This window comes from Gekko japonicus, unplaced genomic scaffold (assembly GCF_001447785.1).
Source record: "Gekko japonicus isolate JY-2015 unplaced genomic scaffold, Gekko_japonicus_V1.1 scaffold1242, whole genome shotgun sequence".
NCBI classification, from domain to species: Eukaryota; Metazoa; Chordata; class Lepidosauria; order Squamata; family Gekkonidae; genus Gekko; species Gekko japonicus.
Window position 1 is genome coordinate 68,779 of NW_015172041.1, and position 15,364 is coordinate 84,142.

The window sequence follows — 15,364 nt, forward strand, 5'->3', positions numbered from 1 at the left end:
CAACGTAGGTAGCTGGCAGCTCAGGAACGTGGATACATTCCCAGGAGCTCCCTGCATGGCCCTTGATCCCAAGATTCTTCCCCACTTCTGTGCATCTTGCCAGTTTCTTCCCAATCTGAGACCATGGGCAAAGGCCTCTCAGACTCCCACCCCTTCTAATCTAAACAGCCACAAAGGTTCCTGATGTGGGTAAATGGGAAATGAGCAGGACAAGTGTATCTGGGGAGAGATGGGCAGTCTGTTCCCACTGGCTAAGAGGAGATCAAAGAGCCCTTTTGCGTGTGCATTGGCAGGTGGGTCAAAAGCCACTGATGCTGGCCCTTGATAAAATAATCAGTTGCTACTGTGCGTAGCAGCAGTCTCTGTGTTGGAACGCACTGCTGTTGCAACGCCTGGAAGGAGGGAAGCCGGGTGAGCAAGGAGACAAGGCTCTGGGAGGCTGGGTGTCACACCTTGGTTTTGCCTTTGTAACAAAATGGCCATGAAATAGTCTGCTGCTCAGCAATGCTGTGTATTCATAACCACTAGAACATAAGAAAGCTAGGGTTGTTCAGTGTGGATCGATGTGAGATTCCTGCATTCAGTGCTGGGTGGGGGGAAGAGGTAGCATGTTGTACATTTTGGGACCAACTTGCCAAAACGACGCTTACATTTAGGGGTGGGTTCCACTTTTATAATTTGAACTACTGACTTATATAGGGATAAAAAGGTTTACACATATTCTGCCTCTGGTGGGGAGAGGTGACTGTGCGCCTGACTGTCCCTTGCTGCTTTCTGCCCATCTGTGGAGTTTGTGAGTGGTGGAAGGATAGAGTAAGGGACAGCGGCCTCAGCACAGACAAAGGCAGCAGTGCTGAACTGGTATTTTGCCTGTGACCACTGGGCAGGCTTTGCGTGAGATGCTCGAGGTGAGGAGAAAGGTGTCCCCACATCATTCCTTCTCCTTGCTGGCTTCCAATGGAAAGCAAGTGTTGACTCCTTTGTTGGGGACTGGCAGAGTGCTTGGTATTGCCCCCTTCCCATTCATGGTAAGGTTCTCCTTTGACGAGTGGAAATGGGAATTGTGGAATGATCTGGGGAGACCTTGGCCAGTTTCTCTTCCTCCCCACCACTTCACGTTGTTATCGTAGGCCCCAAGGTGTGCTACAACCCCTTTGGCCGAGAGGGAAGGTGCTTTACTTATCAACTGCTCACTGTGTGATCCCTGTTTTCCCCCCTATTCTGATAAGATTCCGTGAAGTCTTCAAAGCACTGGCAGAAAGTGATGAAGGGAAACTCCACGTCCTCAGAGTTATGTATGACGTATGGAAAAACCATCCACAGGTGAGGAATTCATCAAACACTTCAACTCCCCCCCCCACTGTGTCTGTCACTTTCTTCTTATTGACAGCTTAATAGTTTGGCTTTGCCTTTGCCCACTTTCTGATTTCAGGCTCTGCTTAGGCAGAACATAGACCATGAAACAGAGTCTCAGACATGTCTAAGATAAAAGTATCAATTTTATATGCAAAGTAGGACAAGGAAATAAGCATGCCACGTCTTACAATATATATACAACACATTTGATCATTCAAAGCCTGATCATGTAAGCTAGGCTGGTACTCCTATCCCCATAGTTTTGGAGACTTCGGATGTTGATGATGGTATAAAGCATCTCCAGTAGGGTACAATAGCTAACATAAGTCTACACTACGGTATTAATACGAGGGGCACAGTTCTTCTTTCAGAATTAAAATTGGAGACCCAGTTGAATTCTTACACTCAAAAGAATGCGCACATATTGTCTCAGTTGGCTCCCAGACCAGCACAAGAGGGGACGCATCTTGAACAACGACTTATAGAAATGTAGGGGGGAAGACTCCAAGGACAGGTGGTATTAACTCCTAGACATATTTTTTTTAAAATCTGAAACCTTTGTGTGGCATAGGAATGTAGCTTCCAGATTTTTTCGGGGTTGGGGGGACGACCCAAAACCGTTGGAAATCTTGGGAATGCAGTGTTGGGATGTGCCTACAACTCAGAGTATGGTAGCAAAGCAGCCGCCAAAATAAGTGGTACCTTGTGTTATTTTTGGCTTTGGCTACAAAAAGGAATCTGCTTCCAGAAAACTAAACCAAGGTCTTCCATTCCCATAATGCAGATGATCGCTGTACTGGTGGATAAGATGATTCGGACACAAATTGTGGATTGTGCCGCAGTAGCAAACTGGATTTTCTCTCCAGAACTGGCTCATGACTTTACTAGGTAACTAAATTTATCCTCTCTCTCATCTCTTTGGTGCGCGTAAAGTGCTGTCAAGCTACAGCCAACTTATGGCAACTCCCTGGGATGTTCCGGGCAAGAGTCAAACAGAGATGGGTTTCCATTGCCTGCCTCTGCATAGCAACCCTGGACTTCCTTGGCGGTCTCCCATCCAAGTACTAACCAGCTTCCAGTATCTGATGAGATCGGGCTAGCCTGGGCGATCCAGGTCAAGGCCTCATCTCTACTAACCCCCCCCCCCCCAATTAAAACTATTGAGCACGCAATTTGAAATAATTCAGAGTTTATTGCAAGTGAGATATGGATGCAGGGATGCTAACTTCCATAAAATAACAGTTTGTGGTGAGTGAAGAGTCTTTCAGGTAAATCTTCGAGAAAGTATCACAAAATTCTATTTTTTTTTCTTTGTTCAACAGCTTCTACTTACCATTGTGCGAAGTAGCCTTTTAGATTAATGATAGGAAGGGTCTAGTAATGATGCATGCAGGCTGATTACCCCTAGTCCATAGTATCCTGCCTCTTATCTCTCTTTCTGTAAGGGAATGTAATACTGTGCATGTGTTGGCCTTTAGCTGATATGAGCAAGAGGGCTTACGTTGCTGCTTTCTCTACTAGATTTTATATCTGGGAAATCTTACACTCCACCATCCGAAAGATGAACAAGCATGTGGTGATGATCCAGAAAGAGCTAGAAGAGGCCAAAGCAAGACTAGCCAAGCAGCATAAACGTGTAGGTAACATTTCAGGGGGAAGGGCTGTGGCTTGGGGGTAGAGTGTCTGCTTGGCATGGAGCAGGTTACGGGTCCAATCCCCAGCATCTCCAGTTAAGAGAGCCAGGTGGCGGGTGATGGTGAAACACCTGGACCTAAAGACCCTGGAGGGCAACTGCTAGTCTGAGCAGATGGTACTGACCTTGATGGACCGAAGGTCTGGTACAGTGTAAGGGCCACATCATGTGTTCATTTTCCTGTGACCGCAGAAAGAAAGCTCAGATGTGTGTAAAGGGAGACAGCGGCCAGGATCACAGGCAGTAAAAACTTGACCCATATTCTGTCAACGCCGGAGAAACACAGGGCATAGAGGGAGAGGCACTCAGCCCTTTTTCATCTCCTGGGTAAACGGACCACAAAATAAGATTTAAAATACCAGTTATGAGGGCAGAAAGCCCGCAGGGGTTGGGGGTTATCCAGTGTATTGCATTGAGTGTCACATGTACGACTGTCTGCCTGCTGGACAGAAATTGTAGGTGTGTTGGCTGCAAGGAGTTCCTGGCCCTCAAAGGAGCATGTTTGTTCCCTTGAGTCCAAAGAGTTCACCTCGAGAAGCTGAGAGAGACAGAGAGGTGGTTGACAAGGCCTTCAGAGGTGTGATAGTGGCATCCCAAGCCCAGGGTGACGGCTCCTCACCAGTCACAGATAACAAGGGCCTTTTGGAAGGAGGGCATCACTCAGAGAAAAGGGGGACATGATCCTTTAGAAGGGAGTCCGTCCTTGGAGGATGAACAGGTATCCTCTTGTGCCGAGGAGAGGGGAGCTTGCCAGAGTGGGAGATCTGATCATTAAAAATGTTTTAAATTTGTTTGCTGGGTTTGTGATGGGCACGTGGGCTACATGGTGAATTGCCTGCCTGACAGTTTGGTAGATAGTGCTGGGGAGGAGTCAGTGGTTGTGGTGCGTATTGGGACCAGTGATGTGGGGAGTGTAGTCATGAGGTCCTGGAAGCCAAATTTAGGCTGCTAGGTAGGAAACTAAAGATCAGAATCTCCAAGGTAGCTTGTTCCACGCACAGGGCCAACTAGATAGGCGCAGTTGGGGAGTCTCAGTGCATGGATGAGATGCTGGTGTAGAGAGAAGGACTTTTAGATTTGCTAGGTACTGGAGGACATTTTGGGACAAACTGAGGCTGTATAAAAGGGATCTACTTGAACCATAATGATAATAAAGTGGCAGAGCAGCTTTTAAACTGAACTGGGTGGGAAACCCAACCGGAGAGGAGAAGTATCCAGTTTGAGCAGATTTGTCCCAAAGGAAAAACGGGGGAAATGCTTCCAATTGCACAAATGGGGATTGGGCAGACAAGGGAAATGAGGATAAAGTAAAGCAAAATAGCCAGTCAAGGAGGCCAAAGGGCTGGAGTGGAAAAGGCATGCACCAGAGATATCTAGGGAGAAACACAGTGTGGAGGTGTTTCAATGCAAATGCTAGAATCCTCCGACCAATGTTCCCTCTAAGCTGTGGAGTCTTGTGAGCAAAAATTCTCCTTTGTGAGCTACTGGCATTAAAGTTGTGAGTGAGCGATTTGGTGACTGCATAAATTAGTTGGCTCTTGAGCCGTCCTTCCTGAGCTAAGACAAAAATGTGTGAGCCGGAGGCTAAAAAATGGTGAGCTAGCTCACACTAACTCAGCTTAATGGGAACACTGCCTCCGACCCAAAATGGCGGAGTTGGAGTATTTGGTTTTAAGGGGAAAAAATAGATACAGTGAGCATAACAGAAACCTGGTGGAAGGGAGAGAACCAGTGGAATACGGTCATCTCTGGATACAAACTCTATAGGAATGACAGGGAGAGGCGTACTGGAGGAGGTGTTGCTATGTAAGTCAAGGAGAGCATAGAGTCTAACAAACTAGAAATCTTAAAACGGGCTGACTTCTCCACAGAATTGCTGTGGGTGACAATACTGGGCCCCAAAAGTAATTTAGTACTGGGGATGTGCTGTTGGCCCCCTGAGGAAAATGCTCCAGTGATCTGCAGATGAAAAATGAAATTAGGGAGACATCCAAAAGAGAGGGAGTTGTAATAATGGGTGCTGACTGGATAAGTGCATGTCACAGTCACGCCAAAGAGGTACAATTTCTAGATAACCTAAATGACTGTGCCCTGGGACAGCTGGTCATGAGAACTGACCAGAGAAGAAGCAACCCTGGACTTAATCCGTAGTGGGACTGCCCTGGACCTAGTGAAATGCAAACAGACAAATAGGGATGCAAAAAAGGACTTTGAGGAACATATCGCTAAAAGCATAAAGACCAACAATAAAGAATTCTTTAAATATATTAGGAGCAGACAATTGGCCAGGGAAGCACCAGATGACAGTGGTGGCTCAAGTGGTTAAGACGCTGAACTGCAGGCTGTGGAAGGTCAGTAGTTCAGCAGTTCGAGACCCGGGTGCCGCATGATGGAGTGAGCTCTAGTTCCAGCTCCTGCCAACCTAGCAGTTCGAAAGCAAGAAATTGCAAGTAGATAAATAGGTACCACTTCGGTGGGAAGGGAACAGTGTTCCGTGCGCCTTGGTGTTTAGTCATGCCCAGCCACATGACCACGGAAACGTCTTCGCACAGTGCTGGCTCTTCGGCTTTGAAATGGAGATGAGCACCGCAACCCTAGAGTCGGATTCGACTGGCTTTCGAGCAAGGGAACCTTTACCTTTTTTAAAGAACAATAAGACAATTTGCTGAGAAGCTAAATGAATTCTGCTCATCTCTCTTCACTACTGAAGCTATATAAGGCAAAATGTGTGTTCCTGAATGGATATTTGCAGGAGGGGAGAGTTTGGAGCTTAGGCAAATAGCAGTGACACGGGAGAAAGCTCTAGAACTAATAGACGAGTGGCAACCTTAACAAAATCACCAAGATCAGATGGTGTCCATCATACAGTTCTTAGAGAACTCAAATGTGAAATTGCTGCTCAAACTAAGATATGCACTAGCTTCTGTACCGGAGGACTGGAGAATGGCCAATGTAACTCCCATTTTTAAAAAAAAATCCAGGGAGATCCAGGAAATTTCAGGCCAGTTAGTTTAATGTCTGTTCCACATGAATTGATGAAAAGCATTATTCAAGATAAGACTGTCAAGCATATAGGACAAGCCCTGCTGAATAAAAACCAACATGGCTTCCACAAAGTCCTGTCTCTCTGACCTTTTAGAGTTCTTTGGAAGCGTCAGTAAACATGTGGACAGGAATGAACTGGTAGACATTGTTTATTTTGAACTTCCTGAAGGCTTTTGACAAAGTCCCTTACCAAAGACTGCTGAACAGACTTCAAAGTGATGGGATAGGAGGACAGGTCCTCTTATGGATTAGAAACTGGCAATAAAATGTGAAGCAAAGAGTAGGAATAAGTGGTCAATTCTCACAGTGGAAGGATGTGAGCAGCAGAGTCCCTCAAGGATTAGTACTGGGACTTTTCAACTTGTTCATAATGACCTGGAATTTGGGGAGGAAAGCTATGGCAAATCTAGGCAGCATAATAAAAAGTAGAGACATCACCCTGCCAACAAAAGTCCATATGGTCAAAGCGATGGTATTCCCAGTAATAATGTATGATAGCGAGAGTTGGACCATAAGGAAGGCCAAGCACTGAAGAATATATGCTTTCAAATTATGGTGCTGGAGAAGACTCTTGAGAGTCCCTTGGACTGCAAGGAGATCAAATCAGTCAGTCCTAAAAGAAATCAACCCTGTTCCCTGGAGGGCCAGATGCTGATGCTCAAATACTTTGGCCACCAAATGAGAAGGGAGCACTCATGGGAGAAGACTCTGATGCTGGGAATGATTGAAGGTAAAAGAAGGAGGGGACGGCAGAGGATGAGATGGTTAGACAGTGTCATCGATGCAACGAACATGGAATTGGGCAGACAGCGGAGGACAGGAGGGCATGTCGTGATGTGGTCCATGGGGTCATGAAGAGTCGGACTCAACTTTGTGACTGAACAACAGCAGCAGCAACAAAAAGTGAGGTGGCCAGGTTTGCAGATGACACCAAATTTTTTTAGGGCGGTTAAGACAGAAACAGATTGCAAAGAACTCCAAAAGGATCTCTTCCAACTGTGGGAATGGGCATTAAAATGGCAAATGAGATTCAGTGTGAGCAAGCATAAAATGATGCATATTGGAGCAAATAAACCCCAACTTCACATATACACTGAGGGGATCTGAGCTGGCATCAACAGACCACGAAAGGGACCTTGGAGTGGCAGTGGATAGCTCGATGAAAACGTCAACCCAGCGTGCAGCTACTATGAAAAAGGCAAATTCCATGCTGGCCATAATTAGAACAGGAACAGAGAATAAAACTACCCCCATCATACTGCCCTAATACAAATCTATGGTGAGGCTGCACTTGGAACTTGTAGTTCTGGTCATTGTGCCCAAAGAAGTATTTTGAAGAATCTGAAAAGGTGCAGGAAAGGGCAACCAAAACAATCAGGAGCAGCTGTCCTGTGGGGATCTGTTAAAATGCTTAGGGCCTAGAAAAAAGGTGAGTAAGAGGAGACATGATAGAGGTTTATAAAATTATGCATGGAGAGGGTGGACAGGGAGAAACTTTTTCCCCTCTCCCATAATTCTAGAGCCCCGGGGTCATCCACTGAAACTGAACAGTAAGAGATTCAGGACAGATAAAAGGAAGTATTTCTTCATACAGCACGTAGTTAATTTGTGGGGCTCCCTGCCACAGGATGTGGCCATGGCCGCCAACTTGGAAGGCTTTATAAGGGAGTGGACAATTTCATGGATGACTGGGTTATCAGCAGCTACTAATCATGATGGGTATCTGTTCCCTCCAGTACCAGATGTAGTATGCTTCTTTAAATCTGTTGCTGGGGAGCACTGGCAGAATGATGCAGTCTTCCTGTATGTGGGCTTCCTAGAGGTAGCTGGTTGGCCACCGTGTGAACAGAATGCTGGAGTGGATGGGCCTTTGGTCTGATCCAACATGGCTCTTCTTATGTCCTTTGTTTGGATCAGACCAAGACCTGTCTGGTCTTGCACTGTCTTCCAAACTCTGACCACAGCCAGATGCCTTGGGAAAGTTCACAAGTGGAAATTGTATGAGCTGCTGGTAATGAATTCCATAAGGGAACCATGCACATTGTATGCAAATGATCTTCACAACTGCTTTGTGAGATGGAAGGAGCAAGGCATCTTAACAGAGCGTAACTGTAAGCTCCACCCCATGCTGTCAGAAGCTGGGAGCACACAGAGCCAGACCACTAAGTTGTGTTATACAGGGCTCAGTTTGCTATTTTTATAGGAGTAAATCTTGGGGGAGGGGGGGGGAGTGCTGAGATCTGTCTCCAGGTGACTTCAAGCTCTAAATAAAAGCTTGGGTAGGCTAGGCAAGAATGTGCAATTGCTGGTTAATCGTCTGTGGAAATACTTGTCCTGCCACATCCCACAGGAAGTCTGTTAAGTCAGACACTGACTTGACCTTAGTTTTCTTTTTCAAATGACTCCCTCAGTGTGCCCACACTCAGCTTGTTTTCCTTTAACCCTCATTCCAGCGAGACAGCGATGACGACGACGACGATCGTAGCAGTGACCGGGAGGATCGGCCCCTGGAAGAACAGATAGAGCGCTTGCAAGAAAAAGTCGAGTCGGCTCAAAGTGAGCAGAAGAACCTCTTCCTCGTAATATTCCAGGTAAAAGACTGAAGTGTTCACTGGCCAATAGAGAGCTGGTACTTTTAGTCTTGAGGGTGAGCAGGGAACAGCCTGGGATTTGACTCTTGGCTTAGCAAAGATCTCGGTCAGAATTAGTTCCAGGAGGGTAGCCTTTTTGGTCTGCCATAGAACAGCAACATTTGAGTACAGTAGCCCCTTAGAGACCAACAAGATTTTCCAGGGTATGAGCTAACAAGAGTCAAAGCTCTTGAGTTTTGAAGAGTCAAAGCTATCTGATGAAGGGAGCTTTGACTCTCGAAAGCTCATACCCTGGGAATCCTCATTGGCATCGAAGGTGCTACTGGAGAGCCAGTTCAGTGTAGTGGTTAGGAGCACGGACACTAATCTGGGAGAGCCGGGTTTGATTCCCCCACTCCTCCACATGCAGCTGCTGGAGTGACCTTGGGTCAGTCACAAGTTCTTTCAGAGCTGTTCTCTCAAGGGCAGTTCTCTCAGAGCTCTCTCAGCCCCACCTACCTCACAGGGTGTCTGTTGTGGGGAGGGGGAGGAGATTGTAAGCTGCTCTGAGAGTCCTTTGGGTAGTGAAGGGTAGGGTATAAATCCAATTTCTTCTTCAACTCAAATCTATCTTAGAATCTGCATTTTGGTCTTTGATAGAAGTACACAAGATTTCCAGACAACTTTGCTGCTGTTCCTAATTCTATCGTCCCATGATTCATTCAGAGATGGTCTTTCTCAAATGTCCTTATTATTCTGGTCCAGAGTTTGAAACACGGGCATCATCTTGTCTGTGGAGGCTGACTTCCCTGTAATTTGGAAATCATTGGTCCGATGGCAGTTCAGTGACCTTGTTTTTCCTTTCCAGCGTTTCATCATGATCCTCACAGAGCACCTCGTGCGATGTGAAACAGGTGGGATTGATGCAAACACGCCTTGGTACAAGAACTGTATAGAGAGGCTGCAGCAGATCTTCTTGCAGGTGGGTGTCGGACACAACTCGAAGGACAGCTGTGATTCAGCTTGACTCGCTCCTTGTGTCACAGCCCTTGACAGTGTGCTTGGCTTGACATGGCAGTCCAGTCCCAAACGCACGTCTCAGATTACAAGGACTCCAAGGTTGCTTTTGTATTGCATTTGTATTGTATTCCACTTTGATTCTTCTACGGCATCCTCTGCATTTTAGAATAGTGCCTAGAGCAGTCAGCTGTTGTAATGGAACATAATTGCTGTGTTGGCTGTTGGCTGTGAACAGCTGTCCTTGGAGCTCCATGCATTCTTAGGCAGAGAGGCATCTGCAGCACTTTGCCAGGTATCTGGTTAGCAGAGGTGAGCTGCCTCTAAAAGCAGAGCTTATACTTCTGGCTGTGAATAGGAGCCACCAAAGTCCATGTACGTGGAAGGCCATTTGTGTACCCTTTTTGGCGGATAATTCCATAGGTTGTCATGTATTCTACACGGTAACACAACTTTAAACCATATTGTTGGGTTATTCCAGTGGATAACTTTGAGGGTTGGTTTTTTTGAATAGGAGCCACCAAAGTCCATGTACGTGGAAGGCCACTTGTGTACCCTCTTTGGCGGAGAATTCCATAGGTTGTCATCTATTCTACACGGTAACACAACTTTAAACCATATTGTTGGGTTATTCCAGTGGATAACTTTGAGGGTTGGTTTTTAAAAAAAAAAAAAACTGTTAATATTTTGCACCCTCATGATTTTATAAATTTTATGGTGGAAAGCTACAGTAATCATCTAAAGTCGTTTAAACCTGCCTTCATATGGAAGACTGTCTTGGACCCCGTGTTTTGTTCCCATTTGGAGTTCTATAACATGAGGTGAAATAACCACAAATTCTGTAGGACTTGAAAAGAGCAAGAGTCCAGTAGCACCTTAACGCCTAACAAAATTTGTGGCAGGGGGTGAGGTTTTTTGGGTGGACAGCCACTACAGCTCATACCCTGCCACAAATTTTGTTAGTCTTCAAGGTGCTACTGGACTCTTGCTCTTTTCTGCAGCCACAGACAGACTAACACAGTTGCCCATCTTGATCTGTAGTATTTGGAAGTGTGGATGCCCAATAACAATCCATATCTAAACTTCTGTTCCATCGGCAATGGGAAGAAACAGTGAGGGGAGGAGGGGGAGGTGTTGCCATTACAGTGCCAGCTGTGGGCTTTCTTTCTCGGAAGTGGGGGGCACATTGAGACCAATGGCACAAGTCACTGAGATACCTCTTTCCTATCTGCAGCATCATCAGACCATCCAGCAGTACATGGTGACCTTGGAGAACCTTCTGTTCACAGCAGAATTGGATCATCACATATTGGCTGTATTTCAGCAGTTCTGCGCGTTGCAGGCCTGAGCGACTACTACTTTTTTTTGTACAGGACCTAATTGACGTTGTCCTTTTTAAACGAAAACGGGAAGATTCAGCATCTTTTAACCTGAAAAACAAGCTTACTGTGCTGTCCTAGATAAGCTATACAGTACTCTAAGGGGGGGGAACTGTTTTAGCGGTAGAGGCCTTACTCTAGTTAACGACTGCTAGGTGATTGGGATGGAATAATGTGTGACTTTTTTTAATTATTTTGAAATGGTTTGAATGCTGGCTTCATCATAGCATTTGTTTTGTCCCCTCGATGGTTTGTATAAAAATAGGAAACAGAATTGGAGTCAATTTATCTTTGCTTGACACCCCCCCCCATGTGACCCAGTCCCCTCATTCTAATAATGTGAAGTGAGTCTCGAGACTTGTGTACCTGACTGAAGAGCAGCTTTTCCGGCAGATAACACTGAACTCCTCGCAAGAGAACCATAGGACTTGTGGAAGTGCTGAAAAGGTCAAGCCTAGAGTATATGTTTGTTATCAAAATGAATTTTCACGGTTGGAGGAAACGCGGTTGAAATACAATCGAAATATGTTTTTTAAAAACTGCCTAGTGTTTCTTTTGGATCACAATGCAAGGAGACAATCCCATTCACTCTAAAATAGCCTGTAAGGAATAACCATTGTACCAGTTGGCCATCACTCAGCACCTTTTCAGAGTTGGACTGCCACCTGTGAGTGGCAGATCATGAGAGGGAGGGCAGGAAGGGCTGCATCAGTGCTTAGTTCTTGTGGCCCTGTCTTAGACCCTGAGGGAAATGCTGAGCGCCACTTTGGGAGTCAGGAAGCAAATTTTCTCCAGGCCAGTTTGGCCAGGGATCCTGGAGGGGTTTTTTTGCCATATTCTGAGCATGGAGTGTGAGGTGAATTTCCTGCATTGTGCAGGGGGTTGGACTAGATGACCCTGGAGGTCCCTTCCAACTCTTGATTCTATGAGTCTGTGGCTCAGGTAATGCTTCTGTTAACTTCTTCACACTTGGCACTGGTGTACCTGTTTTAGATGAGCTGCAGCACAGTTCAACTGAGGCCCTGAGCCCTTGTGAATCCACACACAAGGAAGCTGTTTTGCTTCACCAGCCTCACACGTAAGCTAAGACCAGGACTGCAGTTCATTTTCCTGAAACTTTTATTTACCCCCTGGAAAGAGGGAGAGATGGGTTGGGGTTTTTAAAAAAAAATAAAAGCAGCTTCCTAGCCCATGTGAGGAATGAGGCCGATTGGGGGGGGGGGCAAGAGCAGCTGAGCAGGAATTAATGCCACTTCTGAACAAGCCTCCCCCCATTCCCTGTCTAAAGAAAAGGAAGAGAACTGTTACATAATACTACATCAAATAAATTATTGCGTGTTTCTTTATGGGCCCTAAGCCTGGAATATAGTAACATCCAGGGTTCTTTTTGTAGAAAAAGCCCAGCAGGAACTCATTAGCATATTAGGCCACACCCTTGACAGCACGGCTCATTAGCACATTAGGCCGCACCTCCATGTTACCAGAAATGTGGTTATCCAGCCACACCCACCTTTTGCTTGTTATTCTGTTTACCTTGTTTGTTGTCAAAACCCAGGGCCTTTTTTGTAGCAGGAATTTCTTTGCATGCTAGGCCAATCCTAATGAGTTTCTGCTGTTGGGTATGGCCTGTTATGCTAATTAGTTCCTGCTGGGCGTGGCCAACTTGGGAGCCAGCCGGAACTCCGTTCCTGTGCGTTCCTGCCCAAAAATAGCCCTGGTAACATCAAACCTGCCATGAAGAATTCCAAAGAAATGTGGTGTAAGAAACAACATTGGAAAAGGAAAGGTAGTCTTATGTTTCAATAATAGCTGCATCAAGATAGGATAAAAATATTTTTAAAATACTGTCGATGCTGGAGATGGCAGAACTAAATTAACTTTTCTTGCTGCATAATTAGATTGTGGCAGCCTAGACTAGAGACAGGCAGCCATGACTTTAATCAGGGCTCTTGCAGAAGATGGGGGCACTACATGAGAACTAATAACTAAAGAGACCTGATAATTAATTGTGTGACCATTATTCCTAGAGCCCTTTGCCTACTGTTGTTTGACAGTGTAGCTCTTTAGGATTGTGATGCACCTTGCTCCAAATATCCACATGTACCCGTGCACAAAGCTACATATTCAGTAGCCACTATTTAATAAAGTAGCATACACCCAGTCTCCTTCCTCTCCTAAAGAAAACAGAGAAATTACTGCAAGCAAAGGAACTCTGTACTGAGAACACTCATCCTTCCATTACTTGCTTTAAAATGTGCATTACTGAATAGGTGCTAGAGAACAGACCACACATGTAACATGTTGTTCAACTAGTGTGTGGTTCAGTGTGTTAAAAAACAGCAAAGATTAACAAGTGATACATTTTACTGGAGAGTCATTATAAAAAGTGCATTTTTCTACAAAAGCAAGTCTATTTACATTTTTTCATATGTTAATTCATAACCACAGGTGATACAGGTCTTCTTGTACAAGTCCTCTTCCACCATTTCTTCCGCTCCATATTCATGTTGGTGGATGCTGGTGTCTTTTTTCCAAACGCTGCTCCTTACAGCTCGACGTAGCTCTGGTGGAAAGCAGGAGAATGTTTTTACTAACTAAAAGGCAAACAGGCCCCAGTTCTTCTGTTTGTGCCCAGAGATGGCCTGCTGCTTCAGAAACACCCGTGGGAGCTTAGGACCCAAAGTAGGCACGTGCATTCACAGAAGAGGATGAGAACAACTCAACTGCACAACCCCAAATACTCCTGGAGGCTTCTTTTCCTAAGAGAAGGGAGTGGCTGAGCTCAGTTGCCACATTTTGGAAAAATCAGAATTTGGGTAATGTGTTGACCCTCTCTGTCATCTAAAATCTAAATGAATGTCCATAATTTGTTTTTATTTGCCTGCTTTGTAAAACCACCTGAAGATCTGCTATATGCCAGAAGATGTCAGGATGAGTGATACCCTGTATTGAGACGGCTTATCTGTAAGTTGAGGGACTGGTGTTTTCTAATTTCAACGTTTTGTTCCCAGGGGTCAGGAGACCCTTAGGAATAGTATAATGGTACCCTAGTGAGTGTGTGTGTGTGTGTGGGGGGGAATTGGTGGAAATTGCCAAACAAAAACCTTTTTAAAGGAAAACATCAGCATTTAAGGGCTGTTTGTTTTAATGCGCTTCGATACAGTCTAGTAAACTAAGAGTCCAGGGAACAGCCATTAGCAGAAGATACATCATAAAATCCAAAGCTACTTGTCAGAAGTGTAATGCTTTGTAAAACACGGGTAGCTTCCATACTAAGTACCAATAAAGGTCAGTGCGCTAAGAAATCAACACTGATATGTGAGCATCATCTTTTACTGATTGGAAGAGGGCAAAGATGTTAGACCCCACTGATCCTTTACCTTTAACTTTTTTATCAAACTTTTTCTGCTTCATTTTCTCTCGGCTGTCTTGGCGACTTTCTTTGGCTTCTTCTAATGCCTCTTCGCTACCCCAAACTTCAAGAGAGCGCTTTATTACCTGCAAAATGAGAAAGCTAGATATTTTCAGCTACAAAAATTGTTTTTTTAAAAAGTTAGGCAGGGACCTTCTCTGTGGTCTTCTCTTTTGTAGCCTTATTAATAATACTGTTATAACACTGGTAGAATTAGGAAGTAATGTGACCTGAAAGAGTTGATCATTATGGGGCTGCACTGGTGAGGAGCAAACATTCTGGTTCCTTCCAGTTGTATGAAAACTTGTTTACCAGCCAGACACACTCAGTCTTTTTACACTTCACTCTCCTCCTGCACTTGGTATAACTGTGTTACCTTGACCTGGATGGCCCTGGTTAGTACTTGGATGGGAGACCACCTAAACGCAGGCAATGGCAAACCACCTCTGTTCATCTCTTGCCACCTTTCTTTAACAAAACAATGACCCAGCGGTCTTGCTCGAAAGCCCTGTAAATCAGCTGCAATTTGGCAGCAGTTGACCCAAACAATACACTACTGAAGACACAACATTCCAGTTTAATAAAAGAAGCTTGTGCACCAAAATGGGTCTCAATTTGGATAGGCCCCCTTGCAGAGTGGGGCCAGCATCATGTCACAGTTTAACCCATACGGTTAGCTACCCTAGTTCTGAAACGGAATGAAGCAACAAGCCGGTATCAAATTAATGCTTTGTCTGTATTCAAACACCACAAATTAACTGCAGGTTAATCATGACACAGGTTACGTTCATCCCCTTTTTAGTACATATTAACAGCAGGTGCATTTGGAATTCTGACACAGCATGGAGGTCACGGCAACAAAACGGCTGCCGCGGAGGGATGGCCACTGCTG

At 45.2% G+C, this 15,364-nt stretch overlaps 2 protein-coding genes across 2 annotated transcripts in view; one reads left to right on the forward strand and one right to left on the reverse strand.

Annotated features, from left to right (window-relative positions):
* NCBP1 (nuclear cap binding protein subunit 1) overlaps positions 1 to 11,560 on the forward strand; it is a 40,111-nt gene extending 28,551 nt beyond the window's left edge. Inside the window, exons 18-23 of the mRNA XM_015420676.1 lie at positions 1,230 to 1,323; positions 2,141 to 2,244; positions 2,878 to 2,992; positions 8,548 to 8,685; positions 9,533 to 9,646; positions 10,916 to 11,560. Coding sequence (XP_015276162.1) covers positions 1,230 to 1,323; positions 2,141 to 2,244; positions 2,878 to 2,992; positions 8,548 to 8,685; positions 9,533 to 9,646; positions 10,916 to 11,029 — 679 coding nt within the window. The 3' untranslated portion in view covers positions 11,030 to 11,560. The remainder of the gene's footprint in view (positions 1 to 1,229; positions 1,324 to 2,140; positions 2,245 to 2,877; positions 2,993 to 8,547; positions 8,686 to 9,532; positions 9,647 to 10,915) is intronic.
* A 1,395-nt stretch (positions 11,561 to 12,955) lies between these two features.
* Positions 12,956 to 15,364, reverse strand: part of XPA (xeroderma pigmentosum, complementation group A) — a 16,792-nt gene continuing 14,383 nt past the window's right edge. Inside the window, exons 6-7 of the mRNA XM_015420680.1 lie at positions 14,441 to 14,558; positions 12,956 to 13,623 (exon numbers count right to left, since the gene is read on the reverse strand). Of these exons, the coding sequence (XP_015276166.1) occupies positions 13,475 to 13,623; positions 14,441 to 14,558 (267 nt within the window). The 3' untranslated portion in view covers positions 12,956 to 13,474. The remainder of the gene's footprint in view (positions 13,624 to 14,440; positions 14,559 to 15,364) is intronic.